The 18921-nt window shown below is 34.4% G+C and overlaps 1 protein-coding gene across 1 annotated transcript in view; it reads right to left on the reverse strand.

The window, feature by feature from the left end:
- Positions 1-17638, reverse strand: part of LOC105193641 — a 46898-nt gene extending 29260 nt beyond the window's left edge. Inside the window, exons 1-7 of the mRNA XM_026138906.2 lie at positions 17122-17638; positions 15216-15598; positions 14929-15151; positions 10396-10683; positions 10155-10282; positions 9645-9817; positions 9182-9566 (exon numbers count right to left, since the gene is read on the reverse strand). Coding sequence (XP_025994691.2) covers positions 9182-9566; positions 9645-9817; positions 10155-10282; positions 10396-10683; positions 14929-15151; positions 15216-15598; positions 17122-17203 — 1662 coding nt within the window. The 5' untranslated portion in view covers positions 17204-17638. The remainder of the gene's footprint in view (positions 1-9181; positions 9567-9644; positions 9818-10154; positions 10283-10395; positions 10684-14928; positions 15152-15215; positions 15599-17121) is intronic.
- Between the last annotated feature and the right edge of the window lie 1283 nt (positions 17639-18921).

Here is an 18921-nt window from a genome sequence, read left to right on the forward strand (position 1 = left end):
TCATCACCAGTAACCATCCGCTTCAGAAATAGATCGATTTTGTTGCAATTCAGCAGCGATTCGCAGATGGAAATTTGGTCCATGAGGTTTTTTGCGTTACCTCGTGGCACTCATACATCGAGCTTCTTTTTGTATCCAGCCTTATTTAAATGGTACCAAATGGTTTTTTGTGAAATGTTTAGCTCCTGGGCAATCAAAACAGTGCTTACATGACGGTCGGACTTGACAATATCCATAATAGATTTCTTTTTACTACACCTAATAGATGTTGATTAAGTATCCTGGGTAGCTTGGTATATGAAGAAAAAGACGGAGAAAACTCAGATCACCGGCCATTGGAGATTGAAGTTATAAAGCATAAACAAAGGAGGAAGAGGTATAGGAAACAAATAAGAAGAAAAAGAAAATGGAATAAATATATAGGACAAGGTGTATAAGTGACATTATATCTTATATAATGTCACTTATATACGTCACAAATAATAAATATGTGTATATATATATATATATATATATATATATATATATATATATATATATATACAGGGTGATTCAGAATAACCCGTTGTCTTTCAAGTGACGTAATCCTGGTCGAATTCTAAGACGATTTTTCCTTTGCCAAAAATTTGTCAGACGCTTAGATTTTGAAATATCACCCGATTAAGTTAGCGTATCACGGGTCGAATACAGATAGTACGCAGAGGCGGCGCATTCACCGTTACGCGCGGGTGTGGTGCCTGCTGCGCTCAGCTAATACAACACACAAGTCTTTCTCCCCTCTCACTCTCTCACTCTCTCTCTCTCTCCCTCTCTCTCTGTCTCTCTCTGTCTCTCTCTCTCTCTCTCTCTTTCTCTCTCTGTCACATCACAATGCTAGCTTTAACTTAAAAATGTAATTAATTTTCTACTTAATTTTAATGATTTTAATAAGAGAAGTGCCAGGAAATTCTTTGTACAGTCAAAGAATTGAACAAAGAATTGCACGAAATCTAGATATTTAATTACATTTAATAAATTATGTCATTGCAAGTATTCAAACAAATATTTATTAAAATTTAATAACTTTTTCTCAGTATAGAATCTCTTGATATAAAAAAATAATTTTAATAAAATGAATAGAAAAATATTTTTCAATAAATTTTATTATTAAAAACAATATTAATCACTACTTTACTTTTAAATTGCCGCGTTTTAACTTCTGTTCGACCAATCACGCATTCATATTCGATCATAACGTATCCCATAAAATCAGTCGGCTCTTTCCTGTTGTCGAGTAAACACGTGTTGTCTGTTCGTCGCGCGTAAACACGGGTTTTATCGAGCTACATATTTTCGCACGCCGAATAACTAATAATTATTTACAGTGATCGTTACTCGAAGTGATCGTTAATTAGTTACTCAAGTTTTATTGATCAAGTGAATAAATTATGTATTATGATATTAAAGTGATAATTTACGAGAGGATCAAGGAAACTTTGGTCTGTCTTATTGTGGAGACAACTAATTGATCGCTGTACAGAATAATACGTAAGTAAATGCATGTCCAAACTTGTTCACGCAAGCACGCGCGCACGTGCGCGCGTGCGTTTGCTTTCTCTCTCTCTCTCCTTCCCCCCCCCTCTCTCTCTCTCTGTAACAAAAAAAGTACTACTGTTTCTAAAAACTCGAGATGTAAATACTTTTGTAGATTTCGTGCAATTCTTTGTTCAATTCTTTAACTGTACAAAGAATTTCCTGGCACTTCTCTTATTAAAATCATTAAAATTAAGATAAAAATTAATTACATTTTTAAGTTAAAGCTAGCATTGTGATGTGATAGAGAGAGAGAGAGAGAGAGAGAGAGAGAGAGAGAAAGTGAGAAAGGAGAAATGCTTGTGTTGTATCAGTTGAGCGCAGCAGGCACCTTACGACACACTCGTACGTAACGGTGAATGTGCCGCCCCTGCATACCATCTGTATTCGACCGTTGATACGCTAACTTAATCGGCTGATATTTTAAAATCTAAGCGTCTGACAAATTTTTGGCAAAGGAAAAATCATTTTAGAATTCGACCAGGAATACGTCCCTTAAAAGACAACGGGTTATTCTGAATCACCCTATATATATATATATATATATATATATATATATATATATACAGGGTAGTCAAAAAGTATCTGACCCCCCCAATATTTCTGTTCCCTTGCATTTTACAAGAAAATGTTTCAGACAAAAGTTGTAGAGTGTAAAAAGATCTATTTACTGATCTTATCAGTTTGACCTTGGATGGCGTCGCCAAGGTCAGATCAAAATTACATTAACTTTTTTAAAAGGAACACCTAACTTTTTATTACACATTCTTGTAGCTTATCTCGAGACCTTTCCAAAACACTACAAGAAAGTTTATTTTCGTTGAGTACTTTCCGAGTTGTGAGGCTTGAAAGCTACAGTGTACTGTAGTGTGGGTCCAGCCAGTTAAGGCAAGAGTGGCCGGACACACGCCACACTTGCCTTAACTGGCCGGACACACGCCACACTTGCCTTAACTGGCCGGACACACGCCACACTTGCCTTAACTGACCGGACCCACACGCCACTCTTGCCTTAACTGGCTGGACCCACACTACAGTACACTGTAGCTTTCAAGCCTCACAACTCGGAAAGTACTCAACGAAAATAAACTTTCTTGTAGTGTTTTGGAAAGGTCTCGAGATAAGCTACAAGAATGTGTAATAAAAAGTTAGGTGTTCCTTTTAAAAAAGTTAATGTAATTTTGATCTGACCTTGGCGACGTCATCTAAGGTCAAACTGATAAGATCAGTAGATAGATCTTTTTAAACCCTACAACTTTTGTCTGAAACATTTTCTTGTAAAATGCAAGGGAACGGAAATATTGGGGGGGTCCGATACTTTTTGACTACCCTGTATATATATATATATATATATATATATTCATTTATTATTTGTGACGTGTATAAGTGACATTATATATAAGACATCCTATAGGAGAAGCTTTTTGGGATAATTTCGGTAGTTACTAATAAGTTAACAATATTTTAGTAATATAATTTTCAGTTAATTTTGAAACAAAAATTATTGGACATAATCACCAATATATTTACTACTATTTCAGTGATGAAAAAACAGCAATAATATATTTTGATCATTGTATCTACTAATTTTTTTTTAATTAACTGAAAATTATTATTATAATATTTTTGTCTTATCAGTAACTATTGAAATTATTCCAAAAATCCTTTTTTATTTAGGCAGTAATATTTGGGTAGTAATATTTTGGCAGTAATTTATTTTGGCAGTGATACAAAATAATTATTGATTTCTATGTAATTGCCAATAATATTTTCTGTGATATTCTATAATATTTTCTGTGATATCCAGTAATATTTTTTGTAATATCTAATAATATTTCCTGTAATATCCAGTGTTAGAGATAAAATAATCCCAATTCGAACTTGGTGCAAAGCGTCCGAACAGACAAAGCGCTCGCAGTGCCGAGGTCGATCGCGCGACATGCACGTTTTCTGGCAGCACGGAAATAAAAACCGGCGACAAGTTAGATGCGTGACAACAGTCGTAGCAAACGGTAGTGAAAGCAAAAACAGTTTCGGCTAGAAAAAGATTGATACAATCAGAGCATCCATTGTACGGAACAAGAAAGAATTATGTGCTCTACTTTTGTGAAATATATTTGATCTTTCAGTGTCAACACAAAAAGCATCTCAGAATATTTCCACGCAACCTTGCCCACGTAAAAATCCTACAGGTTATGGGACCAGCCACGTGGCGTTGCGTGGCGTAAAAGTAAAGACAAGGAAAAAATAAAAAGTAAAGCCTGTGAAAACCAAATAGGAAAGCGTGAGACTAGAAAGAAGACGGAAAAAAGATATTGACGAGCACAGTGTTCGAGAATCTGGATAGCGCGGACAAATTGAAAAACGCGGAAGGCTACCCACTATGGAAATTCCAAATAGGTATAATACTAAAAGCCAGTGACTTTTACAATAATGTAACAACACTGCCTTCGGCAGAATTGCAAACCAAGCAATGGAAAAAAACGCAAAGGCACAAAAAGTGATAGTCACGACAGTGGACAAGCAATCTGGTACACATTGTTGTAGCCTTATTAGCTACTTTAATTGTTTTGCATATCCGCCTAGCAGCAATCACGTCACGAGCGCTCATTGGATCGGAAATGTAAGATTGCAGAATTTGCCAATCGTGCGAGCAGCGTAAGCATTGCACAATTGACGCGAGTATGACCATATATAGTCATCGTGAGGGCCTAATGCCCCACCATATCAGAAATACCAAAACTATAAGTTAGGCTGCTTAATTATGGGCAGCGTTCTTAATGTAAAGTACGAGCGGCACGTATGCCCTCCGCGATAAGTCAATCACCCGACATCCCGCAAAACATCCAGCAGCCGAGTGCGCGATAACACATGATCCGTTCACCGCGATTCGATTATATTAAAAAGGGAAATCATTTATAATAAAGTTTGGGGAATAAAAGTGTTAATAAGAAAGTGAAAGTGTTATTTGCCACCCCGCGCGTCCTCCTCTAAGTGTCTTCCTCGTAGGTTCCAACGCTTCAGACGGACCAAATCTCGAATATTTTATCTTGTTGCACCCACCGGTACGACAAAATTATGAGTTGTGAGTCGAGCCACGACATGTGGGAAAAACTAAAGAGTATACACGAGAGAGACTCGGAACAGAATATATGAACGTTATTGCAAAAATTCTTTGAGATAAAGAAATTGATATTCACCGATATGGCTACACACGTTGCCAAGTTGAAAAATCTAGCTTTCAGATTGGAGGCGCTGGGTGAGAATATAACAAACGAGATGGTGATTTCTAAAATATTGACTACGCTGTCCGAAAAGTACAAACTTTTTGCAAGCGCCTGGAAATCCGTTAGCAAACAAAAAAGGACGTTGCCGAATCTGACCGCGAGACTCCTGGCAAAGAATTGAGAAATAATGCAGAAGCCGAAGAGGAGCAGCTGGCATTCAAGGCAGGAAAACGCAAGTGCTTTAAGTGTGGAAAAAGGAGACACCTGGCCCGCCCATGCAAAACCGGAACCAGAAATAAAAGCATGAGATGCCAAGCGTGTAAAAAAAACAGGACACAAAAGACTGTAAAACAAAGCCGAACGCGGGATGCAAAATCTGTAAAAAACAGAACCATGAAGAAAAAGATTATTTCTTCAGAAAGAAACAGAACGAAGAAAAAGAGGAAAGCAACCAGGTATCCTTCCTAGCCGGAGGGGTGGAATCAAAGGATCATCAACTCACGAACCATCTTTCACATGACTACTGATAGGAAGAAACTGAGCAATATAAAGAAAATATTCACAGAAGTAGGAGTTGCCAAGAAGAAAGAATCTATGAAAGCAAAGGGCAAAGAAAAAGTCAAACTGAGAAACTGCATTCTGAACGACGTGCTCTACGTACCGGATCTGAGAGAAAACCTGCTCTCAGTAAGAGCAATCACCAAGAAGGGAGGTAAAGTGGTATTTGAAGAAGACAGAGTAATAGTGACGAAAAACGAAGTAATACTCCAAGGGCGTAAAGACAATTTGGGGCTCTACGTGGTGAAATCTCAGGCAAAAGCACTCCAAAAGACACATGGAACAGAAAAAAGAAACAAAGCAGAAACCTGGCACGCAAGATTAAACCATCTCAGCGTAGAAAATATGAAAAAGCTGCAGCCACTGTCGGAGGGAATGTCGTCAAACGAAGCAGACCTGGAGAGAATCTAACAGCAATGTGCAGTCTGCAAGCTGGCAAAGGAGACAAGAACACTCTTTGGAGACCAGCAGAAAAAGGCGAAGCGTCCACTGGAATTAATTCATTCAGACGTCTGTGGCCCCATAAGTCTCTGCACGTGGGACAATAAAAGGTATTTTGTAACATTTTTAGACGATTTTACTAATTATACAATGATCTATTTAATGGAGACTAAATCCGAAGCACTAGAAAAATTCTAGGAGTACACAGCCCTGGTGGAAACAAAATGGAATAAGAAAATAGCTAACTTGCGGTGCGACAATGGTACCAAATAAAGATTTCCAATGCTGGTGCAAAAAAGGCATAAACATGGACTACACAGCTCCGTATTCACCTCAGTTAAACGGAAAAGCAGAGCGGTTGAACAGAACGCTCGTTGAGAAGGTAAGCGCAATGATACATAACCAGCAAAACAACAAATACCTTTGGGGAGAAGCTATTCGAGTAGCGGCTTTCCTACACAATAGGAGTCCTACCAAGATAAACAGTGAAACTGCTTTCCAAATATGAAATGAAGAGAAACCAAATCTGAAACAACTGAAGATTTTTGGACGTAAAGCCTATGCAAAAGAAACAGAACAACTTAAAAAATTAGACAAGAGAGCAGCTGCTACAAATTTTTGAGTGAAAAACGCAGGCTGTGGAATCCTGAAAAAAGGAAAATTAAAATCTCACGGGATGTAATCTTCGATGAAACAACGAACGAAAAAGACAGTAACATAAAAGAACGCTGATAATCTACAACAAAAAACAGAAAGAAGATGACAGCAAAGAAGAGGACAAGAAAGAAACAGAAGACCAAGAAGAACAGAAGGAAAGGAAGAAGACTGGGCGGAACCTGAAAAGGAAGAAGACCCCGAACCAGAACCACAGAGAAAAAAAGAGCCAGAGACAGCAAAAAAACACCTAGAAGAACACCAAGAACAATAAAACCTCAAAGACGATACACAGATTACGTGATGCTGACAAAGAAGCAATAAGTGGAAAAAACAAAATGCGCTGGAAAAAAGCGATAGAAGAAAAAAAATCTTCTTTAAAAAATAACAAAACCTGGGAACTGGTCGACAGCAACGATATCGAAGACAAAAAGAAGCTGACCAGCAGATGGGTTTTCAAAATAAAAGAAGAGGGAAAATTCAAAGCGAGACTAGTCGTCAGAGGCTATGAACAAAAGGGAGAACTAGACTACTAGGAAATATACAGCCCTGTCGTAAACAGCGCACCATTGCGCATGATTCTCGCTTTAGCAGCAGTCAAAAATTACTACATTATAAAGTTTAATATAAAAACCGCCTTCCTGTACGGAGAGATCAGAGAAGAAATCTACATGAGTCTAGCAGAAGGTTTTGAAGGAAAACAAGGCAAAATATGGAAATTAAAAAAGGCGCTGTACGGCCTGAAGCAGGCGCCAAAAAACTGGAATAAAAAGTTAACAAACTCGTTAAAAAAACAAGGGCTAGAACAGCTGACAACAGAGAACTGCATATTTAAAAATAAAGGAGGAACTGTCATACTGGCAATACATATAGACGACGGAATTGTTGTAGGAAGCAACAGAAAGAAAATTAAACGACTGGTGAAACAACTTCGAGAAAAGTTCGAGGTGACCGAAGAAGAAAATCCATAAACATACTTAGGAATGGAAATTTAAAAATTAAAAGGGAGACTGAAACTGAGTCAAGAAAACTATGTCAAACAAGTGCTGGAAACGTATGGCATGGAGAACGCGAAACCCATAAATATATTACTGTTGCCGAAAACATACACGAAAAAAGAAAACGCTCGGGCAAAAACACAGTACCAACAAGCAATCGGAAGTCTTCTTTATCTCACTATGAAGACAAAACCAGACCTGTGCTATGCAGTAAATATACGTAATCACGAAAAGACTATTTGAATGTAAAAAGAATTTAACGATATTTGTAGAGTACTAAAGGATTTGGGCTGATGTATGGCAAGGACACCGATACAGAGAAACTAGTCGCCTACTGCGATGCGGACTATGCAGGCAATCCAGAAACAAGAAAGAGTACTACAGGCTATGTAATACAGTATTGCGGAGGGCCAATAAGCTGGTGTTCAACCGATCATTGCACCACAGAGGCGAAATACATTTCGGCGGCCAAATGCTGTAAAGAAGTACTGTATCTCAAAACCGTGCTAGAAGAGATAAAATCCAAAACTGTAAACGCAGAAATACAGGTAGACAACCAAAGCGCAATACAATTAATAAAAACAGGGGTGTTAAATAAGCGCTCAAAACACATAGACGTTAGATTTATATTCATACAAGAAAAAGTAGCGGAGAATAACATTGTAATAAAATATTGCAGCTCAGAGAATCAAACTGCGGACATTTTGACAAAACCCTTAAATTCCTTAAAGTTTGCAAAGCATAGTGATAAACTAGACGATAAACTAGAGACTTTTTGTAAATACGTTAGACAAATAGAAAAAGGAAAACTGTGATAAAAAAAACCACTTTTTTAGTTGGGTAAAATAAGAACATTTTTAGTTGAGTAAAATGAGAATATTTTTCAGTTAAGTAAAATAAAAACTCTTTTTGTTAAATAAAATAAAAGTTTTCTTGTTGATTAAAACAAATTAAGAAAAGAAAAAAGGGAAAAACTCTAGCAAAGAAAACAAGAAGACTAAGTAGAATAAGATTCATTTAGAAAATAAATTTCTTTTGTTGTTCAATTAACTTTAAATACTTTGTCAACTTTTTGTTCATATAAAAACTTGAATCCGGATTAAAAGGGAGTGTTAGAGATAAAATAATCCTGATTCAAACTTGGCGTGAAGCGCCTAGACAGAGAGAACGCTTGTGGTGCCAAGGTCGGTGGTGCAACATGCGCGTTTTCCGGCAGCACGGAAATCGAAACCAGCGACGAGTTAGATATGTGGCAACGATCGTAGCAAACGGTAGTGAAAGCGAAAACGGTCTCGGCTAAAAAAAGACTGAAACGATCACAGCGTTTTATCGTATGGAACGAGAAAGAATTCTGTACTCTAATTTTGTGAAATATATTTCATCTTTCATTTCAAACACAAAAAGCATCTCAGAATATTTCCACGCCCACGTAAAAATCCTATATCCAGTAATATTCTTATGTAATTATCAGTAATATCTATGTGTAATCGGCAATAGTTTTTTTTTTTTTTTTGTAAAGGAACTTTGACCAATGCACTTTCAATTAAATCTAATATTGTATATTAATTGGCGAGCAATATTGTAAGTACATGTGCAATTAATTCTATAACCAATATTGGTGTTTAATTGAGAAATAATAGCCAATGCATTCCCAACATAACCAATGTTTAGTCAAGGTACTGTGCTACTAGGTTAATTATAGTGTGTTTTTTATATTTGATTATTTTTTACCTTGTTTCTTGCCGCAATATTTAATTGATTTGTGTGATTTCCAAAAATAACTTGTTGTTTTGTGGAATTATGTTCTCTTGATCTAGTTGGAGGAATTGGAGGTTGATCTTTCTCCAAAGTATCTGGTGCAAAGGTTACTCTACTATCTGCTCTGGATGGTCTATCCAATGTTGTAATTGGCATTGCAAGTCGTTGCATTGAAGCTGATCGCTCATCATGTCCAAAGCGACCATTATTTTCGTCGTTTCGTGTTTTAGCTTCTTCTCTCGTTAAACTTCTAGTTCTTTGTGCAGGCATAGTAAAACCCATCTCTCGTTTATCGCCACGCGATCTGCTGATCTCTCGATGACTTTGTGACTTTTCGGTCAAAGATTGTGCTGTTACGCTATAATGTAAAGTTGAGGGTTTATTATTACACAGAATATGTGTGCTTAGTTTAAATATTCATCAATAATAAAAATACCTCCGTTTAATATCTGGAATAAAAATAATATCGCTTTCTTCGCTAGGTTCACTGACTCCATAAGGATTTTCAGCCTTTACGCGAAATTTGTATTCAGAACCTTCGATCAGTTCTGTTAATGTTGCAGTGGTACGTCTACTTGTTGCTGCTTTAAGCCATACCTCCCAGCCAATCTAAAACAATCGCTATGTTTCTAAAAATTATACGGGTGGAAATAAATAGTTTTGGGATTAGGAGGGAGAATAGAGATATGTATAAGCATTAAAAAATTAATTAAATTGATTACCAATCTAATTTTGTGATATTACATTCAAGGTTCTTAAAAATCTGCGTTTTAAGTCAGAAAAAACAATTCGGTGCGTAGTTTGGGAAATCTATTAAATTCACATAGAAAAATGTTGAACGCTAAGAATCGCTTTTGACCGGTATTGTCGTTTCCCCTTAGTTTAATTTGTTGTTACATTTCTTATATTAAAATTATTTGTATTGTAAATAATTTCGATTACGTACTCTGTAATATTCGATAATATACGTTCCGATTTTACATCCGCCGTCATCTTCTGGTTCCTCCCACGATAACGTCACCGATCTACCTAGTGTCATTGCAACAGATATTTTGCCAGGAGCAGCGGGTCGATCTATTAATAAAATTAATACTCAAAATTAAACTTTAAAAAATAATAAATTGTTAAACTTAAGTTAAGTTATATAAAGTTTAAAAGATTTTTTAAATTAATTGCAATGTTATTACCTGTCACAGTAACCAAGAAAGACGTAGTATCTTCGCCCAGTTTATTTGTGACTTTAACAGTATATTCTCCTCGATCACTTCGTTTCGCATCTGGTATTTTTAGAACCGATTCACCATCCATCATTTCAAACACATGTCTAGTATCTTTGGATATTAACTCTCCATCGTGAAACCAGGTGACAATAGGCGCTGGCTTACCCGCTAAAGATACTTTCAGTCTAATGGTCTCGTCTTGTTCAAAAAGCAAACCATCTTCATATTGACGTGGCAGTCGTATTCGTGGAGGTGCTAAACATATAAATAATGTAGTGATTTATCAATGTTATAAAAGTCATGTATTTCTTATTGATATCCCTAATAAAAATTTTTGTCATAATTTTTCATATAATTTTTCAAAACTTTTTTACAAATTTTGTAACATTTTTGTAAAAGTTTTAAAAAATTTCTCAGTATTTTTAAAAATTTTATATAAATTTTATATTTTAAGAAAATTTTTAAGATATTTTCAACAATTTGGAACTTTTTTTGTAAACATTATGGTTTTAAAAAATATAAAAAATACATATTCAGATTTTTTTTCATATCAACGCATTATTTAAAATACTCAAATAAGGATATTTAAATTAATTTAAATTACCAGATACAGGTATTTGTACTAATATATAGTATTTAATTCATTACTGTCAATATTTTTGAAATAATTTTTAGAATCCAATTTTTTAAGCTCACCTTCAAAAAATTACTTTATTACCATTTTATTAAAATTCACATAATTGAGAAATGGTAATTCTGCGTCTTTTATTTTATAAAACACAATTTTTAACTACAGAAAAGCAAAACTCCGATTTGGCAATCTGACGGTTATGCTGCGTATTGCTCGTTTGATTCAATTTTAATATTATGACTTTTAGATATGGAAATTGGTTGAGTCGCTCAAGTCTAACTATAATCGCTTTTTGTTTAAAAGGAACACTCTAGTTTAGAACTGCAAGGAATAAATTTCTAAAAAACATCACCAGTAAAAGCGCCAAATGACGGTGCCTCATTATCATAATAAGTACTACGTCGTCCTATCTCTCATGAAAAAAATCCCAAACTTTAAAGGTTAACCAACAATTTTAAGGATTAACCCTCATTTGTGAGTTGACATTGAAGATTACTCTTAAAACTTACGTATTAACATTCATAATTTGGGGATTGACTTTCAAATTTTTAACCCTTAAACACACCGATCCTGTAAAATACGGAAACACATTTTTGGGTCTGGGAGACTTTTTCAACTTTGAGAAGCTATCTTTGATTACAATTAATATTTTTCAACGTTTTTTTTTTAAACGAAAATTTAAAATTTCAGGAGTGTGACTGCACAATCGGCATTGCCGAAAAAAAATTTATTGTGAAGTTATAAAAGAAAAACCATTAGGCAAAAATAAGAAATTGGTCAAAAATTTACTTTTCTTTCAAAAAATCATATTTTCGCAACAAAAAACATTTGAAGACTTTCAAATACGGTGTTTTAAAATTAAAGAGTCATACTTTCAAAATAAAATTTGGCAAAGTCATTCCTTTCAAAAAGGATAATTATGTAACATGGAGAATATGAAATATTTTTGGGCATCTAAAAATCTACTTAAAAAAAAAAATTATATCTTTGCAACAAAACACTTTGAAGAACTTTATAATACGGCGTTTTCAAGCTAAAGATTCATACTTTCAAAAAAAAATTATATCATTGTTATTTCTTTTAAAAAATGTAACAAGACAAATATGAGGTATTTTGATTAAATCGTGTCTAAAATTGAAAATTGATGTGTTACATGATATACTTCGGAAAAACTCTCTTTTCTACAGCATTTTATAGTATTCCAACTTTAGACAAAGTACATGCGAGTAACATTCGCAAACCGACCTGTTTAAACGTATTTTGTCCAGCTTTATTAAAATACTCACAAAAAAGGTTTCACTTACACACTATATGGGTCGCATTGACCCTAACAAAACTTTGCTGTCGTGTCGTTCGAATTCTAGTTGACTAAAGAAGTTGATCAACCATATCAATCGAAAGAGGAGATTTCAAACTTTTTTTACGTCTTGGTCCGAACCTCCTATCTTATTCCGTCTTCACATAGCAAGCGTTCAAAACTTCATATGGGGTCTCTCAGACCCACTTACGTGTTTAAGGGTTAAAGTAGACACCAAATGATTCGGTATCAACCCTCAAGTTTATTTTCAATTTTGGTGTGTAACTTGACTCTTTCGGGAGAAACTCTATTATTAAATAATTTGGTATCAACCTCCAAGTTTTAGTGCTTACTGCCGTTAAAAGTTGTGTAAACTCCCATTGAAAACTCCTTCAGTTTTTTAATTGTTAAATCATAAAATGTTCAGAGTAAATTCTCGAAAGCTTTACTGTACGTGATTTCTATAGGAATTACATGTTTCAAATTTATTAGTTGAGTCAGATATCAAAAGAGATTGTTGACTTAATTGCGCAATCTGGAGAATGCGAGTGTAAGGAAATGGCTGAGACCCATCAGAGTCTTGAAAACTGATTTGCAAGGCTCTACGTGAATTAGATGGCCAGTGAATGACATGGCAAAACTAGTTAAGAAGAGTGTGTTGACAATAGAATGGTTAATAGTTAGAAGAAGTGTTGACGGTAATATTTCAAATGTATGGCAAATGGGCACATGACACATCAATGTCTAAGTTTAGTGGATAGGACACGGTATATTTTCAATTGTGGCGAAGTCCAATTTAGAAGGCAAAAAGTATAACTTTCAACTATAAACCGAGCAGAGATTTTCCCTGGTTTCTCCAGATCCATTAGTTAATTTTAGGAATAAGAGTGGAAGCTCTGAAATCAAAGAATCGCGAGTTCTAGAAATAATGGAGACAGAGATAGAAGTGGCAAGAATGTTGCTCTTTGTAACAATGTCTCTCTTTTAGGACAATGGATCGGAGGCCATGGACACAACCTATAGATAACTAAATTACTTTAAGATAATCTGAATAACTCCAGAAGGACAAAAATTAACAGGATTATGATTTATATTAATAGGACTCTGTGTAAAGTAATTTATCGATATTGTGGTCGTATCGAAACCGTCATATATCCCTAAAGTAGTGATAGATGACTGACGAGTAATTTTTCTAGAAAATAAGGTTTAATTAAAAGGAGAAAATGGCAGCACAGGAAAGAAATATGATTATACTGAGCTGCTATATCTAATCGAACAGTGAGGCTAAGGAATTTATAAATTATCTTAATAATCTAGAGAATGTCATTATTAAATATGACAGATTCACTGATAAAATGGGAGATTTAGTGATTACCAAGAATTTTATTTCAAGAACTAGAGTTTGTGATTGATAAAAACATCGTTGAGGAAAGTGGCTGACTGACTGGGCTGTTGGCATTAATGAGTGGGTTTTCATGAGTGAAAAGGGTCTTTCCTCCTATTTTAGGTGACAAGATTCCTTAATCATAGATCTCACTGTTCTGTTAATATTGAGATCATGATAAGTGACTGGAATGTTGTGATGACGGACTCTCTTCCTGATCACAATTTTATACGTTACTTTTTGAATAAGACGTGTAAGTCAAGAAAATATTTCCGACTTGGAATGAAAGAAGTGTGGACTTACGCAAGTTTTGACGTTTATGGAAACTGGTCTATGGAAATGCCAAGTAAACCATAAGCTAGGTGGAAATGGTCTAAAAATGAAAAAGAAAGCAATTGTGAATGCATGCAGATCTGCCATAAGGAAGATAAAAACCAGAACGATAAATTTTGTATATTGGTAAACAAAAAAATGGATGAGAAGAGGAATCAATGCAAAATGATTTACGATATATGAAGACGATATACAAGTGTTAGCCTAGAAAAGAGCGAATGTAGTACAGAACTTGAACCAAGCACGTAAAGATTTGAAAAATGCAATTATCAATACTAAGGCTACATTGTAGCAAAACTTGCTGAACTGTATTAATGAACAGAGTTCGGATCTCGGTGACGTTTTCTCTCACTCCGAATGCCGCGCGCTGCGAGAAGCCTGCACGCCCGTAACGGTATAGCGATTTAGCGTAACAAATGGCTTACTATCGCGTACGGCTCTGTTCCTCGTACTTGACACGCAGCGCTCGGAGTAATGGCGTTAAAAGAATTCTAGTTTATTGAACAACTTCTAATTTTTACTGATAATAAACAAGGTTTTAGTGAATCTAAAAAAAACAGATTGTTATTTTTACATTATCATAGAAATTAGCAAAAATCGACAAACCTTAAGATCGTCATCTTACCACCCTCTCTCCTATATGAAAATGTCTACTTTTTTTAGTATATGTTTTCAGAGAAATATAAGTCAAGAAATCTTCATATATGTAAATTCTGATATATTCTAAGATTTCTCTTATGAATTCTAAAGAAAACTTAAAAAATTTGAAAAATTGAAAATTTTTTCTCAAAAATTTTTATAAATTTAAAATATGAAAAACTTTGAGAGAAAGTATTTACAATAGATTTTACTAACCTTCGAGAATTAACTTAGCTCTTGTAGCAACATGACCTGCTCGGTTCGTGGCGGTACATTTAATCTCACCCTCGTCGTTAAGCGTGGTCTGGTGAATCAAGAGAGTACTTTTTCCATTATCAGTAATGATTCTTGTGCGTCTACTACTAAAAATTTCGAAACCGTCTTTGAACCACGAAATTTTTGGCAATGGTGTTCCAGAGAATTGTATAATAAACTCGGCCTATATTGAAAAAATTACAATTTTATTTAAATATTGTATGATTTAGCGTGCAATATATATGTACCTGTTCGTTCTCGAGCGCAACCTTATCTTTAAGCTCCAAATCAAATTGTGGAGCGCAGGCGATAGTGGCCCTTTGTAAAGTGACTGTGAGTGGTTCGGAGACTTCGCTTGGTTGTGAAAGTCCGAGTGCATTTTGCGCTTTGATTCGAAATTGGTAACGCCATCCTGGTTCGAGACCGCTCAAGGTTAGTTCTGGAAAGGCGCAAAGACCGGAGGTGCTTCGTACCCAGTGAGGAGAGCCCAGCCGTCGATGTTCAACCAAGTATCCAATAATTGCCGATCCACCGTTACTTGGTGATCTCTCCCATCGTATTGCCACAACATCCGGCTGCGTTTCATTTGTTCCCGATATTAGGATAGGTTTGCCCGGTGGGGCCGGCAGACCTATATCGAATTTTTTTATCAAAAATCCTTTGTGTATAAAAAAATATATATCTATCAAACAAATTGCAATAATATTGCAGAAATATTTCATCGCAAGATTACAATATTACAAGAACATTGCGAAATGTTGCAACATTGCAATTACAACAAAATGTTTAACTTTAGAATTATTAGAATTATTGCAGTATAATATTAAAATATAATATATTTTCGTGTTTCTGATATTTCAGATTATGATGTTAATAAATTTTGACACATATAACTTCTAATAATATCATATGTTCATGAATTAATTTTTAAACAAAATAATCAAAAATTTGATTGTCACAATATATTTTATTTACTTTTGTCTTCGAATTTAATTTTGGGAACTCGCAATGATTATTAATGTATAAATGTTATTGTATAAATAGTTGATTGATTTAATGATTTATTTTATTAAAATGTGGATAAAATATCACAAAATACTGTGCTTTCTATTTTATCTTGTGTGGTTTTTTAATTACGAGAAGTAAACTTCCGCTGTTTCCATCGTGTCGCGATAGTGCGTATTATTTACGGACGAGACATAAGACATTATTTTTTACAATATTTTGGAGCATTGTTGCAGCATTGTTAAAGTAATATTACAAAAGAAAATACTTTGCAATGCCTTTACAATCGCAAGCTTTTATATTGGCATCGTCTTTATCAAAACTCGTAATCAATCTACATTATAATTATGCATTTATCAATAATTCCCTTCTATTTAGAAATAGAGATAAATAAGAGGGATAATGATAAATTAAAAAATACATTCTTGTTAGAATTATACACGTGCGCGCGCGTCTGTGTTTGTGTGTGTGTGTTTGTACATAAGTATACACGAGTATAATTCTAACAAGAATATATTTTTGATTTACTATTGTGCTTATTTATCACTCTTGTTAGAATTATATTCGTGCATATGTGTGTATGTGTGTGTGTGTGTGTGTGTGTGTGCGCGCGTGCGCGTGTGTGTGTGTGTGTGTAGAGAGAGAGAGAGAGAGAGAGAGGGTGGGAGGGAGGGAGGGAGATGATTTTCAACATCGGTACGTATCGCTCCCAAAATAAAATGCACCGCGTTTAGCAGTACAGGAAAGTACCGGTGCACCGTCCGTAGATTAAGTATTTGAGATGATTCCATGTAATGTTCATTGATTATGCTTTACTAAAAAAATGAACGTCATACACTACGCTACATTATATAAGTAATTAATGGATTAAAGTTAACAGCATCTAAAACCTTTTCTAAACTAAAGTAAGAAATCTAATTTTAGATTATGTGATTTTGATAGTGCTATTTGTCGAAATTATCTAATTGAATATAATTTAATAATTATTTCTATCCTGTAAATCTCAAATCTTATGTCACTAATAAAACGATTTAAAAAATGAAGACGTTTATCCCCGCTAGAGTTTTAACTCTTGACTGTGAAAAATTCCAATTTTTAAAATCATTAAGAATTTTAAAATGAAATGGATAAAACAACAAATTGATTTACCTGGACCATCCCAACGCGTTTTCTTCGAGCTGTTGCCAATGGAGATGCTCCTTGAGTAATCTTTCGTGGTGGCATTACCCATTATCGTGTTTCCTCTTTCTTTTTTCTTTTTGTCGAGCTTGACTCGACGATTAATCTGTTTCTGGCCAGTTTTTCAATCGTGGCCACATCCCGAAATGTCAAAAGTATCACATTTACAGTACCTCCTGAAGAACGATCAAAGAACAAAATGATTCTGATGATCTTTGATGATGCCTAATTTAGGTAAAAGAAGAAAGAGAGAGAAAGAGAGGGAGAGGGGAGAAGAAAGAAAAAGAGACAGGGCAAGAAAAGGAAAGAGGTAGTTAAGAAAAGAGAGAGAGAGAAAGACAACAAGGCTTGATATAGCACGAGGCTCGATCGAGCACTGGTGAACTTTCCTGTGATCAACGACTGTAGCGACACCAAGTTTCTTCAGCTTTTCTCGACGTCTATCTTTGTCTCTGATGTTTCTATTCTATGTATATCTTTATCGACATATGTTTTTACAATAACTAAAGAAAAAAATTATATATGGATTAATTTACTTCAGATTGACCATCCCCTCAGTAAAATTACATCTTAGTATAAGACTATCCCAAATGTAGGTTAACATTTCTAATTTTTACTGTAGTCTGGCGACTTTGAAAAATATCAGATAATGACCTTGACTTCATCGATCAAATAGAATTAATTTTTACTTCATTATTTTTTTATTTGAATCTGCACTACTTTTTGCAAAGGAAATATAATAGTCATTTTCAATGTAATTTTTTATGTTTAATCCTAATTTAAATTCAAAATTAACAAGTATTTGGAAGAATTGCGGGAAAAATAGTCAAAATGATCAAAATTGCTGCTTTTAATCACAATTGTATTCTTTTTGTAAATTGATCGAAGTTAGTCACTTCTGAAAAATAGAAATAATATTATTATTTTCAAAGAAACTCTTTCTCTTACAACATTCCTACGCTTTAAAATATCATATTCCGTATAACACATTTGTTAACATCAGTTTTTAATGATTTTTTGAAAAAGCTCCTCGGGAGAAAATTTTTTATATTCATTATACATAAATCATTATACATAATTATATCAAATATGTCCACATATAATTAATTATTTATGATCATATATAATATATTATATAATGATATGTATATGGACATATAGAAATGAAGAGGGTATTGTGGCTAACTCGTATTATCTTTGTTGTTAGATGATGAATTTTAATAATTGTTTATGGAATTATACAATTAGTATAAATTACAATATAAAATTGGTTTGAATTATACAATTAGTACTTGCCGTTTTATAAGGGCGTTAATATTCCAATACACAATAGCTAACAATTATTATAAGGCATCTTTACTTTTGAGCACTTTGAAACATTTTCAAAATACATTTTAGCACTTAATTTCACATACTTTTTCAATGTTTTTAAACTTGGGCATATTATCACACAAACATATGTACACTTGTATGTTTTTTTGTCATTTAAATTTTTATTCAGTTATACATACTTCGAGTTATGATTTTTAATGCGGAATAGTATCTGGAATAACTTTTCTGTTATTGTTTAAATAAGAATATAACTAGAAAAAGTCAATATGATATAATAATTAACTTACTAGCCAACATGGGATTACTCGCATTCGATCAAAACTTCCCGCGTCGGTTATACCAGCACAGTATGTACGTGCTGCACGCGCCTGTGCCCTGCCTAAAAAGACTTCGTTGGTAGGAGTACACAGAACCGCAGTGGTGCTTTTAAATGACTGT

The sequence above is a fragment of the Solenopsis invicta genome, chromosome 6 (assembly GCF_016802725.1).
Source record: "Solenopsis invicta isolate M01_SB chromosome 6, UNIL_Sinv_3.0, whole genome shotgun sequence".
Classification (NCBI taxonomy): Eukaryota; Metazoa; Arthropoda; class Insecta; order Hymenoptera; family Formicidae; genus Solenopsis; species Solenopsis invicta.